Here is a 16,395-nt window from a genome sequence, read left to right as displayed (position 1 = left end):
TAAGCATACTTTAAATTCAGAGGTAGTGTGGAGGGAAATTTGTAGTTTTGGGTTTAAGTTTTAGCTAAGACTGTCATCAATGGGCACTTCTATACTTGCGGAGATTAAGGAATCTAAGTCGGAACTTTATGAGAGATGTATAATGAAAGATTCCTTAACCAAGAGGTTCATTTTTTAAATAGAGCCATAATTCATCTCTCTCTTCTATCCCTATTTTTCTTTCATTTTGGTGTCTGCATAAAGTATGTAACTACTGAATCATATTTAAAAATAAATGTCATTGTTTAAGCTATCAATTTTTAGAATAGCATACATTGTTCATTTTAATTCTCTATACATTTAATTTATATTATATTCAACAATATTAAAGTATCATCTCTCAGCAACATAACAAAAAAATTCCTGCCTTTTAAAGTAAAAACTAAGGTGATATTAAGATATAATTCAACTCAAATTTCAGGGCAATTTCAATTAGTTTTGATAATTCTTACTTGGAATACATACTAATGTAATACCTTTTCATTTCTAAGTACACAAAATATTTCTATTGATTAACTTGCTTAAAATATACCTATTAATAATTATCATAGGTAGAAAAATTTCCATTTGATCATTTTTTTAATTGTGGACAAGTGTTTTATCTTTATTCTACATATTACACTTTATGTACTAAGAACGTGTTCCACAAAATATAAGTATCATAGTATAGTACAACCTGAAAGAATATATAATTATCCTAGTCTTATGTTATTTGTAAATTAGCATAATAAATAAGTTACATATATATTTACACATATGCTTACTTTTTATCAGCTCCCGAGATCCACAAAGATATCTAACATTACAAGATAAAAATAACATTATTTCCACCCCCTGAATATCCAATTTTTAAGGAGATATTATCTTGTATCTCCTATGATCAAAAAGTAAGTATGACTTTTACACCTGAAGTTATGAAAAGAAATATGAGGAAGAGTGATGACTTTTCAATTTTATGTAAGTACAGGTCATCAAACAGGCCAACAGTTAGAGGACTCAGCAGTATCCTAGGAAAGTAGCTGAAGTATTTTTCAGGACATGGACTGAAAATACACACTTTAACCTTAATTCTCACTCAAAGTTCAATTAAAAGGTATGCTTGCTCCTATCTGAAACTGGAAACTGGCATCTTCAACATAAATTACAGTTTTCAATAATTAGTCCACCTTAAAAAAACAAAATATGCTAGCTTGAACAAAAGCTCACTCCACATGTCTGTGGAAAGCCATTAGGTATGTGAAATATGTTTTTATACCATGAATATATTTTTAAGATGTATATTTATGCTTTTTCTTATATAATTAAATATATACCCATCATAAAACATTAGAAGATTCTTGTGAAGCAATTTTACAAGTAAAATGAGTAAAAAGGTTGATAGTATTTTATTCCCTTCCCTCTCTCCCTCATAATCTCATTTAGTATAAAATTCTTCATCTTATAAAAATCACCAAGTAATTAAAGATGATTCAAAGATATACAACATCAACAGTGGAGACTGAGCTTCTAAAGAACAGAGACTGTACTATAATCATCAATGTAGCCTCAGAACCTAGCATAATTCCTAACACAAGCGAGATGCTTAATGATTATCGAGTGACTCATTTTGAGATAAAATGTAATCTTAGATATCACTTTCAAATAAATGATATATAAATGTTCTTAGGGTTTATTGTCACTACTGCTATACCTTATCACATAACAAATGTGTTTTCAAAGTTTTTCTAATCGCTTTTGTACCTCATTTTAAGGAAACAAAATGTTCCTGCCAGATCTAGAAAGAGATCTGGAAACTCCTCATTGGGTCATATTCTTTGGAAGGGAAACTTCTCCTTTATCCATTATAGATGGCAAGTAAACACCCTATCAAACAGAAGGCCTTCAATAAATATCTTTTAAAGAGTGGATGTTTTCTTTCAGTTATAATATTTATCATTGAAAACTGAGGCTGTATATTACATAAGTCAAAATGTTTACTGAAAGGAAATAACTGTAATAGTAGCCTTTTTTTCAGAAAGTTTTAAGCAGTAAAGTAAAATTTAAGATTTACTATGTGTGAATATATATTTAAGAATATTTGGAAATGTTTAAATGAAGCTTCTCCAGAGTATGAGTTTTCTAAATACAGACTAAATATATAGGACTGTTAAGACTTTTTATGATTCTATATATTTAATAACAGCACCCATATAATATTATTAAAAGGGAATTCAAACAATTGATAATTAACTGGTCAGAGAAATTTGTTAAATGACATGCAATTTACTATTGCTTAGTGGAAAGTATGTTCCTTCCCTCATTCCTGCCCCCAAGAATATCATATAACCACCCCTCCTATCCCTGTCAAGTATCAGTAATTATATGGCAAGGTAATTTTTATGGGGAGTAATGAAAAATTTGTTTGGGCCCCTTGGTAAAAAAAAAATATATATATATATATATATATATATATATATATATATATATATATATATATATATATAAATGCTGAATATCTACACTTATTTCTTTGTAAAGATAAGATGGTCCCACAAATTCTACTTCCAAAATGTATCTCAAATCCGTCTTCTTTTCCCCATTTCTGCTACCACACTCTAGGCCAGGCCACCATAACCCCTCTCCTGAACAACTGCAACAGACCCCTAATTCTATTCTTGCCATCTTCCAATCATTTCTTTGCTCATCAGCCATAATGTTCTTAAAATGAAAATTGGTTAAAATCTCTCAAAAGCTTCCCATTTTACCTAGAATATTATTAAAACACAACTCATTACCATGACTCCTTTTCTTCTCTGTGGGATCTGGTTCCTAGCCATCTTTCAGACCGCCCATTGTGCTACTCTCTTGTTTGTCAGTGAACTCCAGTCACACAGGGCTCCGTTCTTCAAATGTGTCAAGCTCATTTCCTTTCCAGATCACTGCCAAGGCAGTTTTCTATACCTAGAATGCAATTCTTCCCCTTCCATACTTCTACATTTTTTCTCCCTAGAATTTGGCTCAAATGTCACTTCCCCAGTCTAATGAAATTATATGTTGATCAAAATGCTGTAGACATAGTATATCAAATTATATTGCAGACTTCAAATACATATTTTTTTATTTTGGAAAAGAACATGGTAGATGTATAAACAACTTAATCCTTCTTTATAAATTTAGTTGGATTATATTGTACTTTAGGCAAAGTCAACCCATTTTGATTACTTAACTATATGTATTGATCTCTATCATATTTACGCTCCCAAAAAATGTTGAGTCAAACACAAAGAAGAAACTTCTATTCCTGCTAACTTCTATTACTGCTGGAGTCTGGTTGATGTGCAGTATAAAGTACAATCCATTCTCTTGCCATCTGGGACAAATGCAGTATGTACCCTGAAGTACTCGGGTGTGTGAATAAAGGGAGAGACTGACTGAGATGTGGTGCCTCTGATAGGGAAAGATCTTAGGAGAAGGAAATACAAGAAATACATAATGCCTTTTGTACTAATTTATACTGGCAATAATGAGTGAAGAAACAGAAGGATTCTACTCTAATATTTTTCTTAATATTTAATTTTGTAACATGAAAGTAATACAAATTCCATACAGAAAAGCTTGAAAATATAAAAAAAAAATTAAAAGATGTAATGGAAACATTAATTTTGTCTTGTCCCCTAGATATGTATTTTTTCCTCTTAGGAAAATCGAAATAAAACCATTTTATTCATGTTACTTCTACTTTAAAAACACCCTTAAAGAACACTGTATAACTTTTGTGCATGAAAAAGTTTTTAGATACACTTTTATCCCAAACCCAGAGCAAACAATACTTAGATGATCAATACATATCAATGACATTTTATCTTTCTACTTTGAGTACTAATCATAATGACTAATTACACATGATTTTTTTCTAATTTGTAAATGTATTATAAAATTACACTTTAGGTTGTTTTTATACTTATAGTTAATAAGAAGGCATGTGATTACAAACTCCTGCCCCTTTACAACCATGAACAGCTTACCCCTGCAAATGAATTTTATCTAGGTGAAAGGTCTTTTAGAAACATACTTTGTAAATCATCCAGTTTCTCTTATTTAACAAAGTTTTTAATATTTTCGATAAAGTTCACTCAAACTTTCTAAAAAACTTTCAATTCATCCCTTTCTATAAGAACAATATTTACTTTTACAGTTTGTGAACAATACTGATGGAAGTTCAACTAATTTTAGGCTATGACTTCTCTTAAGCCGATATTTTTCTGCTCAGGTATGTTAACCTGTATTCACATACAACTCAGGGGATTTTACAGTCAATTCATTCAAATTAAGAAATTCAGTGATAGTAGTGAGTCAGACTACTGTTTTGCTTGTTTATTTAATTTTTTCCTAAGTATCCTGGAAAAAAAAAGATCAATTCACATAATCTTTGTAGTAAAATGAGTTCACTAGACTCTTGTATGCGAACCATATTTTGCTTTAATCAATTACTTTAGTCTCTGATTAGTTTTGGAAACATATTCTGAGAAATCAACACTTTCAGGCTATACAGTACTATTAGCTAAAACAGAGTAATCTTCGAATAAATGGACCCCTGGTGGCTACTAACCACTGTAATTGATAGACATGGTTACTTACATATGAAATAAGATTATGCTTTATATTCACCTAAATGCCCAGTACAGAAATAAAGCTTATAAAGAAGATAAAATGTTATTTTTAAATTAAAATTGGTATTACTTAATAAATATTGTGGTTTTAAATACAGAGAAAATTAATGGAATATGAGAAATTTGAACACAAATCATGTTTTCACTTACTTAATCAGATGAAGTGATCTAGGAAGCAACTCTACTTTCTGATCGATTCAAGGAAGTTTAGGTAATAGGAAGAGAGCGTCAAATTGATTTATTTTGTCTTTATAGTGCAGAGCTTCACATCCAGTTAAAGGACAAGAGATGCTTCCTATAGTCAAGTTACTCTCAGTACCTTGTTAAGCATCATATTAAAAATGAAGTAGTTCACTTTTTTGTCATTATCATCATTTTACCCTGGCTAAGTAATAGAAAAACGGAGAGGGAAAGGTGAATCTACTCACCACGGAAGATTTTATATAATTTGGTAAAAATATATAAATAACATTAAAAAAATTACTTTGTAAATGTCCTTAATCAGAAGACAAGTTATATAAAAATGAAATTTTACCCTAACAAATTTTTAAAATAAAATATAAATTCCATTATAAGACAAATTATTAGGAAAATAAATACTACCTCCTTAAAATTAAATATTAATCATATTACTAATATTTACTATCATGTGTGTAACAAATCTAATTTATGTTTTACATTATTCTTTTTATATTGTACACATACTGTAATGCCCCATATTTTCAATGTTAAAAAATTGTTAAGGAACGTTTTGATTCATGTTATCTAATTCATGAAACTACAAATTAAAAAAAATCTCCAAAATGTTAATAACATTTTGAAGTCTGACATTTTATTAACCATTAGTGTGAAGATTTCAGTATTCAAATATTATCCTAAAGTAACATAAGGCTTAATTTCTAATCACTATGAATTAGGCTGTATAAACCATTTTATAAGCAATCACTTGTGTCTGATAAAAAAATCTGAGCATATTTCTCTATAATCTTGTGTTGAAGAACTCTAAATTTTATCCAACTTAGCCTTTAGGTACAGTATTGTTCAAGTGCAATCTTATGCATAGCCTGTGTTTCTATTATAATAATAAAAATTCAAATTAAGATCCTCTACTGATGGGTAAACTAAGTAATGTTCACAAACGTTAAGCTAATTGACACAAACACACATATAATACATATATTTGGTAAATATTTTAGGTAAAATGTATTTAAAAAGTATGGGAAACTCATAAAAAATAAAAATTACTGCAAGAGGTTAACAAATAACTCCTCAATGCCCTTAAATTTAATATGAATATCGGAAAGGTGGTATTTTAACACTTGACACATTTTGGTAGAATGGCACTTTAGTCACTTGGAGATTCTGATATGTGTTTTATTTATGTTAGTTTCCCCAGGGCCCAGTATGGTAACTGGTATATCATAGATACTTAATGAAAAACTAAATGTTGATTTAGGGATATGATTGCATGGAAATAACTGTTAAATATTTCTAGTAAATGAGTCTACTGTGGCTACTAAAGACATGTATACTAACATACTAAATATTAACACATACTACGATATAAATGTCTGAGTTTCTGATCATTAAAAATCGTTTTTGTCTTCCCACAAAAAAAGTCCAAGTAAATAATTTTATGCTATTTTTTAAAACCTTCTATTCTTACAGAGGTATATTAAGTAACTACTCCTTCAATATTTAATGCCAATTGCCCTTGAAAACAAATGAGGAATGTGTGTGAAGGTATACACCAACACAGGCACGTATTGTACTATAGGTGGCACTTTTGTGACAGATCTTCAAAGGCATGACAGTTATGTATGATTTCCAAATTTACATATGCATGTATGATTTCAATCTGGCAGGTAAAAAAAACAAATAATTAGGAAAACCTGTCAAAAGTAGCAGCTGTATAAATAAGAACAGAATTCTTATTCTGAATAATTATATTTCCAAATAAAATGGTCATATGTTTATGACACAAAAGAAGGCTGTGTTGTTCTACTTGCCTTCTCTCTACCTTCTCATCCTCACAAAGCAAGTGCACACTCATATCATCTGACCTCCATTTTTATATCTGCAAATTATTTCAAAGTCTTAGATGTTAAATTGTAACTATAATTGAACTTTTACATTTGAGGTCTTTAGAAACGTGTGACATAACAGGTGACATATTGATGGTCATCACGGCGCCAATGAGAACAACCAGCCAGGTACATGCTGGAAAACTTTTATGGTTGTTCGCCACTTAGTTCAAGGAATTTAGATTATGCAGGTGATATTTTTACAGAACCTTAAATATTCACAGCAGATATCCAGTGAGGTATGTCTCATAAAGACTACTGAATAGAAGGAAAGAAAATGTTCAAGAATTCTCAGTGCTTTCCATTCTGTAAACCTGACTTTCACTTTTCACACACTATACAGTTTCACTTTACCACTTTATCTACCAAAGTCTTCCTCCTAAAAAATCTGTCAGTGACTCCACTTTAGGAGTAGGATATTCACAACTTGGAAATTCACACTTAACGTTTTTTCTCCCCGAGACCCCCGCCCCCCCCCTCCCGCCTCGTCACGGCAATAAAGAAACCACAAAAATCTGGGCATCTGGTCCAGGAATAATTTCCAACAAGTCTACATTCGGTCTGGATGGGCTAAAGGGGTTGCGGCTGGGCGAGGGCAACATAGCTACCACAGGCATAAGGCTGGTATTTAGTCACAGGGTACAGCGGGAGCTATCCGCTTTCACGAAAGCAAGCGAGAACCTACGAGTAACAGCGCCGTTAGCCACAGCGAAGAGCCAGAAGTCCATTAAGCGTATGCCACGGAGCCTGACCTTCTGGGGAGACAGCGCTGCGGGGAGCGGTCCCGCGGCCGCCAGCGGTGGGACCCAACTGCTGCTGATGCCCACACATCCGTTTAAAGACATTTGGGAGCAAAAGGGACCGCAACTCGGGAGGTTGCCGCTCCTGGCGCTCTGGTAAAGGGGACAACAACCTCGACCTCCTCATGTGGCGAACCCGAAGAAGCCTACCCCGGGACAAAGTTACCTGCAGGAGGCGACCAATGCACCGGTCGTCCGAGTACCCGCCTCCTCCCGCCCCCCCTCCCCCTTCTCCGCCCCGTCCCTTACCTTGGTTGTTGGAGACGTGACTGCAGTCGCCTGGCCAAGCTGTCAGCAAAGGCAAGAAGAAACCAAATTGTAAAAGAAATTCCCGGACTTCGCAGCGCCCCATGGCTCTCCCCGGCTCTCTTCTCCCACTTAAAGAGAAGTGACAGCAGCGGGACCAGGTGTCCTGCGTAGGGTAGGGGTCCCGGTCCACGTCTTCTTCCTCCTCCTCTTCCTCCTCCACCCGGCCCTCAGGAGGTGTCCCGGGGCGCCCCCCGCGCGAGGCCCCGGGGGCAGGGCACGAAGGTCCAGGCTGCCCAGGTGCAGACGCAGCTGCTTCGGAGGAGGACGCTGCCTGCGGCGCCAGGAAGCTCCTGGCGGCAGTAAGGGAGCGGAATTGCATCCACCACCGTGTCCCGCTCGCGCGAGGACTATTCACTTGGGCCCGGGAGAGCGCGCGCGCAGGAGCGAGCTCGGGCTGTGGTTTGGAGGAGGGGAGGGAGGGGGCGGGGGAGGGCGCCTCACGGGGGGGAAGTGGGGGAAGGGACGACCAGGTGCGGCGGGCAGTTCGGCGGCCCGAGCGCCTCTCCGGACTGAAGTGGGCACTTGCAGAGCCAAAAGCAGGAGGCGCAGCAGTTGTGAAGGGGCGCGGGGACCGCGCGGGCACTCCTTCGGCCGGTGTGGCGAGAGCTAAGGAAACGAAGTGGCTCGGCGGGGCCGCGAGTGGTCCGAGCGAGCGAGCTACGTGCGCGCTGCGCCCTCAGCCCCTCGCCCAGGTGGCAACGGCAGCGGCTAGCACAGCGGACACCTCCGACTCCGCCGCGTCCGCGCTGAGCCTCGGCCTTGGCAGCCTCTTTGCGGGCATTTCTAAGGCCGAACTTAGTCCCCCAAACACTTTGCTTCCCATTTCGCGGCCGCAGCGCCGAGCGTGTTGGGGCTAATCAGCCCCTGACACCGTTTCTCCCTGATTTCTCCACATTTCCGCCGCTGGAGGGGGTGAGTGCTGTGGGCAGGCGCTCCTGGTGTGGGGCGAGCCTGGCGGCGGCCGACCACTCCAACCGCTCGGGTCGCCCAAACTTGCCCACTAGGGCGAGCGCCTCAACTTTGTGGCCTCCTTCGCTGCTTCAGGTCCTAGTAAGGCAAAAAAGAGCGAGCCAGCAGCTGAGGAGAGTCACATCAGGCTGGATACGGGCGGGTGCCCGGCGCCGGGGCTCACTGAGGTCTTCGCGTCGCCGTGCGGCGGTGACTTCGCGGTGGAGGTCACAAGCATTGTCGCAGTCGTGGGCGCTGGGATTCTGGGGGCTCGGAGCGCTCCTGGCGTGCCCCCGGCGTGGCGGCGTCGGACCGTGCGCTCCAAGCAGCCCGAGGGCTGAGCGGCGCGCGGCAACATCCACGGCGGCGCCGGGTGCGCGGCGAGCGGACTGCTCTCCCCACGCAAGCCGCCCCCTCGCGGCACCCACTCCCCGCCGGCGCTCGAGTCGGTGCGAAGCCGCAGACTCACTGGCGACTCGGTAGGATCACGCGGCTCTCAGCGCAGGGCCGGGCCAACACGCAGTGCTAACAGGGAGAGGTCTCGCGTCCGTGGCCCTCGTGCCCTCGCCCCGCGGCCGCGGCGGGCGCAGAGGGCAGGGCCGGAGCCGCGAGCTCTCCTGAGCTCCGCCAAGCCCTGCGCTCGGCCTGCCTGGGCAGCCGCGGCTCGGATGCTGCCAGTTCGGCGCTAGAGGGGGTTAGTCGACAACAAAAATGCCTCCACTGCTCGCCGGTGGAGGCGACTGCTCACACAAGGAAGAAAAAAGCAAGGAGGAAAGGCTCTCAGACTAAACTTTAATACGTTTTTATAGGGTGGCGCAGAGCAACCCATATTGCTAGCATGGGGGTTCTGTAATACTTTATTTGCTGTTATTCTTTAGCATCATCATCTTCTTTCTTGAAGGGACTTAGCCTGTCACAGTCGAGTGAGCTTGAAAAGCCCTCCTTAAAACTCAGAACGTATTTATGGCAATGGAGAATGCTGAGCGGAGAAAACAGTGTTCTTATAAAGGGTAGACGATGTTTTCAAAGTGGGCAGAGGGAAATGGCACAGTGGCATGTGTTGGGGAAATGGCTGATGAAGGAGCAAAGGATCAGCGTTTGACGCTTACGGAATTCTGGGAGAGAAAGGATCCTCATTCGATGTGTTTCCACCCTGCGATGTTTGTATCACATATGGTAGTTGAAGTTCAGTTATTGGCTAAAGTCTACAGGAAGCAGAGGGAAGTGTGGCTGAAGAGGCCCCACGTCTAATTCAGCTGCGTGGAGAGAAATGTAAAATGCAAGTGATTTTGAGAATGTAAGGAAGGTTTCTGATTGGTGACTGTACTTTCACTCTCCTTACGAATTCAAACACTGCCTCTCTTTAAAGGTGTCCATGCCAGTTTAAACGTATGCAAATCACTGCTGAAAAGATAGCCAAGTATGGAGTTTATGTATTGGTACTTAAAGGAGTAAAATTTGATTTTACCACTCTTACAGATACTGACTGACCACATGGGCATTTGCAAATTAAGTTTATAAATTTGCCAACTGTAAAAGTAAAAGGCTGCATTATAATATAAATCGTTATGTCTAAATAGTCTTAGAAGTGTTAATGATTCATTATGCTGATATTTTGTTTAAACAATCTCTTTATTGCCAAAGAATAGACTTCTATGACCTTTTTAAAGTTAGATTTGAATTTTTAAACTGGATCTTTACCCCTACCTACAATTCATCTGCAATTCACAATTTTTGTTTGTGTAAATAAGTCATAGTGAAGCATATTACTTTCTGGTCAGATAATTGATAGTTATATTCTGGTTTTGATTTTTAAGAAAAACATTACAAGACTTTTATCAATATTAAAATAAAAACTGCTTCATATATTTAGATATTGTCAATTGCATGTCTAGAAAATAACGACCTCTTAAAAAAAAAAACTCAAAGAACATGAATTGAAGTGCAGTTATCATGACCTTTGACTAGTGATATTCCAAAAGAATTACCATAACTATTTGACCATTGTGCTACATTATATGTACATACAAATACATAGATATTTATATACACACACATATATACACACACAATGTGTATATTGATATTCATTCTGAAACATTTGTTGATCTCTTTTATGTGGTCAGTTCTCTTCACTCAGAAAAGAGTTAATGATAATATAAGTAAAAATTATTTATTTTTAAAAGCTAACTTTTTATTTAAAATATACTCATGGTTATCTTATGTGAGGGGGAAGCAATTTCACTTAACAGAAATGTAGTTCCTTTTTGATTTTCCAGCAGTGTTGATGTATTTGCTGACATGTGACAGTTTCAAAATTATAAGCCACTCACTGAACCAGATGCAATATTCATGTAGATTTATCTGCACTTGTCTGTTTGAATCATACCCATATTCAGAAAATCATTCATGTCTCATTTTTCAGTACTATATTCAGAATTCTTTTGTATTCTTTCAGACTGCTGTTCTTCATGATATATGGTACATATACCTGGTCTGGATTCAGGTAAGAATGATTAAATTTTTATTAAAGACTATGTGAGGTAAAGGGGATTAAGAGGTATAAACTTCCAGTTGTAAAATAACTAAATCACAGGGATGAAAAGTACAGCATAGGGAATGTAGTCAATAATATGGTAATAACTTTGTACGGTGATAGATGGTAACTACACTTACCATGGTGAGTATTTCGTAATGCATATAAATGTCAAATCACTATGTTATACACCTAAAATTAATATAATATTGTATGTTAACCACAGTTCAATTAAAAATATATGTAAATAACACTAAAAACTAGTATAAGCTATCTTTTATAGTAGAAATAATAGTATTCAAAAATACTATTTGCTTTTTAAAATGATGAAAGGAGAAGAGACTTAACCTGCAATTAATTTCTTTGAGGAAAAAAAGGATTATAATGTTTAATACTCAGCATGTTTCAAGGCTTGAGAAAATCTTAGGTATTTTATCCTTTTGGAAGAGTAAATTAGTCCATTTATATCTGTAATTTACATTTTCTAAGGTCAAGGTAGAAGCTACATAAATAAAGAGTGTTGATTCTCAAGTATGTCAAAACATCAAGTCTTAGAAGATTAGTACTTTGAATAGGTACAATTGTCTAAGTCTTTTTTGTTAATATAAAATTTAGAGACATACTGTGAAAAGTATTGTTGCTGTCATGTCATTAACTTTAAACTATAAATTAATTAAAAGCTTAGGTTTTATGTTCTACAATGCAGACCACTAAAATAAAAAAAAAATCCACAAAGTCAAATATAGTTAATCTGAGGCCTTTACTTTAAGAAAATATGTAATCAGAAGGAAAATACACTTCAGAAATATTTCTTTGATATTAGGAGATAGTTAATATTTTTCTGAAAGAAGACATTCAAAAGCAGTGCTGGCTATTTCACTTTTTTGTTAAACATATCAAATCTTAAAAACTTCATAGAAAATAAATCAACTTGAGGCTACATAAAACACATTGGCTTATTTTGCTCTGATATAACCTTTTCTTTTTATGTTGTCTGGCATTTTGTAATAAGAGAAAATATATGTGCAAATATATATACATCATATATATAATATATACATATATTAAATACATACATACATTTTATTAAATATATATGATGTATATATATATTAATGTGTTTGCAATTCATTAAAAATCTTCTCTCTAGTACTACTCTAATTCAGTAACATTTACCAGGTGAGATTTCCATGTGCATCTGTGCTAAGCATTATGGGGAAGGTACAAGGATTATTTGGATTTAGTTCCTAACTATTAGAAGCTTATATTATATTGCAGTCACAGACATATGAATTATTCCATTACAAGGCATCTCTTACCCCATAATAGAGTTACACGTTATTTTAGTTAAGAGGAAAAGAATCATACCCTCACCTTTTAAGGCATGGATCTCTACCATTACTACTTTTGCTTGAGTTAAACTTTTGGTAAAGATTGTTTCATCCTTTGAAAGCTAGTACATGAACTTTTATTATTATCAATTACAATACTGAAGGCTCTACAGAATGGCCAAATAAGTCAACTAGATTCAATTTACTTGCCTTTTTAATGAGGTTTACATAATAGGCTCTGTGGCATCAGATATTCACAAAAATTAATTTTATGCAAATTATGTAGAGAATTTTTAAAAGTTTGTTTTAAATTATTTCAGTTTTATTAGTAACATATTAATTCAGTTTTTCTTTCATGCCCACTTGAATGAAAAACTTCATTTTTATTGAATTATAATAAATACCATTAAAAAGCATGTTCTAAATACCAACCAGAGACCAATTATAGAAGTAAAACTAAAAGTAAAACTTTAAAAAACCTTTATGTATTGAAATACACCTATTTCCATCTTAACAAATAAGATAAAATATTACAGGAATACTGCTATTAATATCTACTTATGTATTCAAATTAGTCTATCAAAATAGGCTTAGAAATTTTCTATCATATCATATGTGCATTAAGATACTTCGTGACCTGCTTCAGGAAAAGACAAAGCTAGGTTTTGTAATACAAATACTCGGGTATATCAAATAGTTAAATGTTAAATTTATTAATAATATTATCCATATTAATAACCATTATCAGCTAAACATTTTAACTATTTTGATACAATTAATGCGAAACATGTTCTCTTACTACAAATTAGAGATAGAGTAAATGTGTCAGATGAAAGGAAATAATTAACCCAGCATCTCAAGCTGGATTTTGTAAGTACTTTTTATCAAAATGTTTCTCATAATATTTCAGTTTAGTTTGAAGTCAGGTACCATGTTTGCATTTATGAAGTTCTATATATTTTGGTGTATATTAAAATTTGATTATAAAAAGAACAGTTTTTGAATGACATCTCATTATATTTCCAAATGACCTATAACAACCCAATGAAAACTTAATATGCCTTTTATGTCAGGAGTTCCACATCATTTTAATCATAGTATGTTTCTTTACTATGGCTGTTCAAATGTTTATAGGGAATATAAACATTTCTCAATATCATCTTATAATTATTATATGGTTAAAAATTCCATGTAACTCGCTTATACCAATCACTTGACAATTAACTTATGGTTCTTCACATTTTTGTCTAACTTTGATACACATATACAGCCTTCTCAAGAACCTCAAAAAGATTTTAAAGCAGAGAATGTTTCTTTTACATGTCTACAAAAAATATGTGCTAAATAACTGTGTGTTTAAACACTAATTATATTTATTTTTGAGTCAAATTTATCATCTTAATTAATTTTTCATAAAAGATAATTGAATATTTCATATTTCAACTATTAAAAAGTATCTAGTTTTCCTTTTTCTGTTTGTTAAAGATCATTAAATATTTGAGTCATTATAACATTATAACTTACTATATGTGAAATACATATATTGCATGTAAGATGTGCCCATTCTGAGTTGTTATGAAAATGGGCTTTTGCTACTCAGGAACTAAATTCCAATATAGAGCCAATGTGAGACTCCTCTGGTATTTCACTGTTAAATTCTATTAATGGTCCATAGTATTTGAATATACGGATGTTCATAGTATTTGGAATTGAATTGTAGTATCTTTGCTATTTTTAGAGGTAAAAATAAAATTTTACATACTAATGAAAAAAACATAAAAACTAAGTTGACTTTGATTATTATTAATGTATAGTCAAAGACTATTGATTTATTTCTTCCTGATTTATTTTGTATAATTTTTGTAAATATATAAAAATCATAAGTATATTCATGCTTGTTTTTGAGTATTTTTATCCAATGGGAAAAAAAATAAGTTTCTTGTTTATTGAGAATATGTACAAGTTAAAATATTAAGGTTATATGTGATTTATCTAAAACAAATGATATATTAATAACTGATTAATAGAACTTACTGCAGTGTTAGAGATTTTGTATATCTGTGTTGTTCAATACAGTAGCCAGTAGCCCCGTTCACATATAGCTTTTCAGTATGTGAATGTGGTCTAAAATGACTGAGTAAATGCATTTTTAGTTTTTCTTAAATTTAATAGATTTAAAATTAAATAGCCATATATGGCAGTGGCTACCACATTGGATAGCACATATTTTATATATGTCTATATCTATATGAAGATATAGATATAATTTTATTCTCTCTATATATAGGTTTATTTTCACTGTTTGCTTGTTTACTATTGGGGAAAATAAGAAAGGAATCTGAAAACCACGTAAACATTGCATAGGCACAGTACAACTTTTTACAAGAAAAGCCTATTCTTACTACAACAATTCTGTGACACACAGTCATGTTTATCATGAACTAAAATGAAGCACACTTTGAACAATAACTCTGCTGCTACATGGGTTTACATTGTCTTCAAAGCTAGCCTGACATGATGTGCTTTTTGCATATCACATTGAGTTGGTCAAAGACATTAAAAATAGTCACCCTAATGGAAAACCATAATATTATTTAAAAATATTTCAATTCTGAATAGAATTATTTGCCAATGTGCCTAGTCTACATTGCTAGATGCTACATTTTAAAAATGGTTCAGAAGCTGCCATCAACCCTGCTATGCCTATTGTGGCTATTAAACTGCCAGGGTTTCATAAGATCACAGTAACCTGAGGGACTCAGTAACAGTAGTGGAGGTTCCAAAACTAATATCCTTAGCCAGAAATTCGTTAAAGAAGCTGCAAGACTTTTGCATTTAGATGATAATGTGTTTGTCTTTGTGTTATGGGGCTTTTTTTTTTCTTCCTCTTTAGTTTTAAATTTGCCTGTAGAAATGTCAGGATCCCATTTTCATGTTAGTAGTTTTTTTTTTTTAAATATGAGGGTTCATAGGAAAGCCTGAGAATCTGTTCACCACTGTTTCATTTTTAGCATATCAAGGTTGTTACTTGATGCTATCTTTCTATAACTTTAATTTGTTATAAGCACCAAAGTAAAAATTAAAAAAAAGAAAAAAGAAAATCCAATAAAAATGTCATCTTGCAATATAATAAATAAAAAGTATTAATTTTTCTATTACTTAGAAAGCAGTTACATAGTATTTATTGTGTGCCGGGTACTATCCAAGTACTATTTGTTTTTTGTGTGTTGAGTTTGATAAATTCTTTATAAACTTTGGATACTATTTATTGGATATATCGTTTGCAAATATCTTCTCCCATTCTGTAGGTTGCCTTTTAGTTTCTTAATATGCTACAATGACAAAAATAAGGCAGTGACTCTCTGTTATAAAATCTAGGCAAAAATGCAAAATAATTTAAGCGAATACAATTATTTTACCTTGTCTTTAAATACTTCCTTTGTGTACCATCCCTCTTTTCAGATACTAACCTGATACAACTAACCTAATAACTCAATTTTGATCTTTATTTGTTCCCTCAAAAAACAAAATGTAAAGGAGAAATGGAAGCAATTGGAGCCATGCTGTTCTATTTTCTCAACAGCCAACAACTCAACGATAACAGTACCAATGATATGCATTTGAGAAAGTGAAGCTTGAAAGATAAATTATCCAGAGTTACACAGGTAATAAGTAGCCGAGTATTTGCTCATGTTCTTT

The 16,395-nt window shown here is 35.0% G+C and overlaps 1 protein-coding gene and 1 long non-coding RNA gene across 8 annotated transcripts in view; one reads left to right on the top strand and one right to left on the bottom strand.

Annotated features, from left to right (window-relative positions):
• EPHA6 (EPH receptor A6) overlaps window positions 1–9,564 on the bottom strand; it is an 856,998-nt gene extending 847,434 nt beyond the window's left edge. For 4 of the 6 annotated variants that reach the window (XM_027077585.2, XM_027077587.2, XM_027077586.2 and 1 more), the window contains exon 1: window positions 7,822–9,564. In XM_027077585.2, the coding sequence (XP_026933386.1) occupies window positions 7,822–8,200 (379 nt within the window). In that variant the 5' untranslated portion in view covers window positions 8,201–9,564. The remainder of the gene's footprint in view (window positions 1–7,821) is intronic. The other 2 variants (XM_027077588.2, XM_053220712.1) reach the window with 1 other exon arrangement.
• An 875-nt stretch (window positions 9,565–10,439) lies between these two features.
• Window positions 10,440–16,395, top strand: part of LOC128315152 (uncharacterized) — a 44,281-nt gene continuing 38,325 nt past the window's right edge. The window contains exons 1-2 of one of the 2 annotated variants that reach the window (XR_008297612.1): window positions 10,440–11,335; window positions 16,234–16,361. This is a non-coding gene — a long non-coding RNA (uncharacterized LOC128315152). The remainder of the gene's footprint in view (window positions 11,336–16,233; window positions 16,362–16,395) is intronic. The other variant, XR_008297613.1, reaches the window with a different exon arrangement.

Source organism: Acinonyx jubatus, chromosome C2, assembly GCF_027475565.1.
Source record: "Acinonyx jubatus isolate Ajub_Pintada_27869175 chromosome C2, VMU_Ajub_asm_v1.0, whole genome shotgun sequence".
Lineage (NCBI taxonomy): Eukaryota > Metazoa > Chordata > Mammalia > Carnivora > Felidae > Acinonyx > Acinonyx jubatus.
The sequence above is the reverse complement of the archived record's forward strand: the minus strand, read 5'-3'. Positions and strand labels throughout refer to the sequence as shown.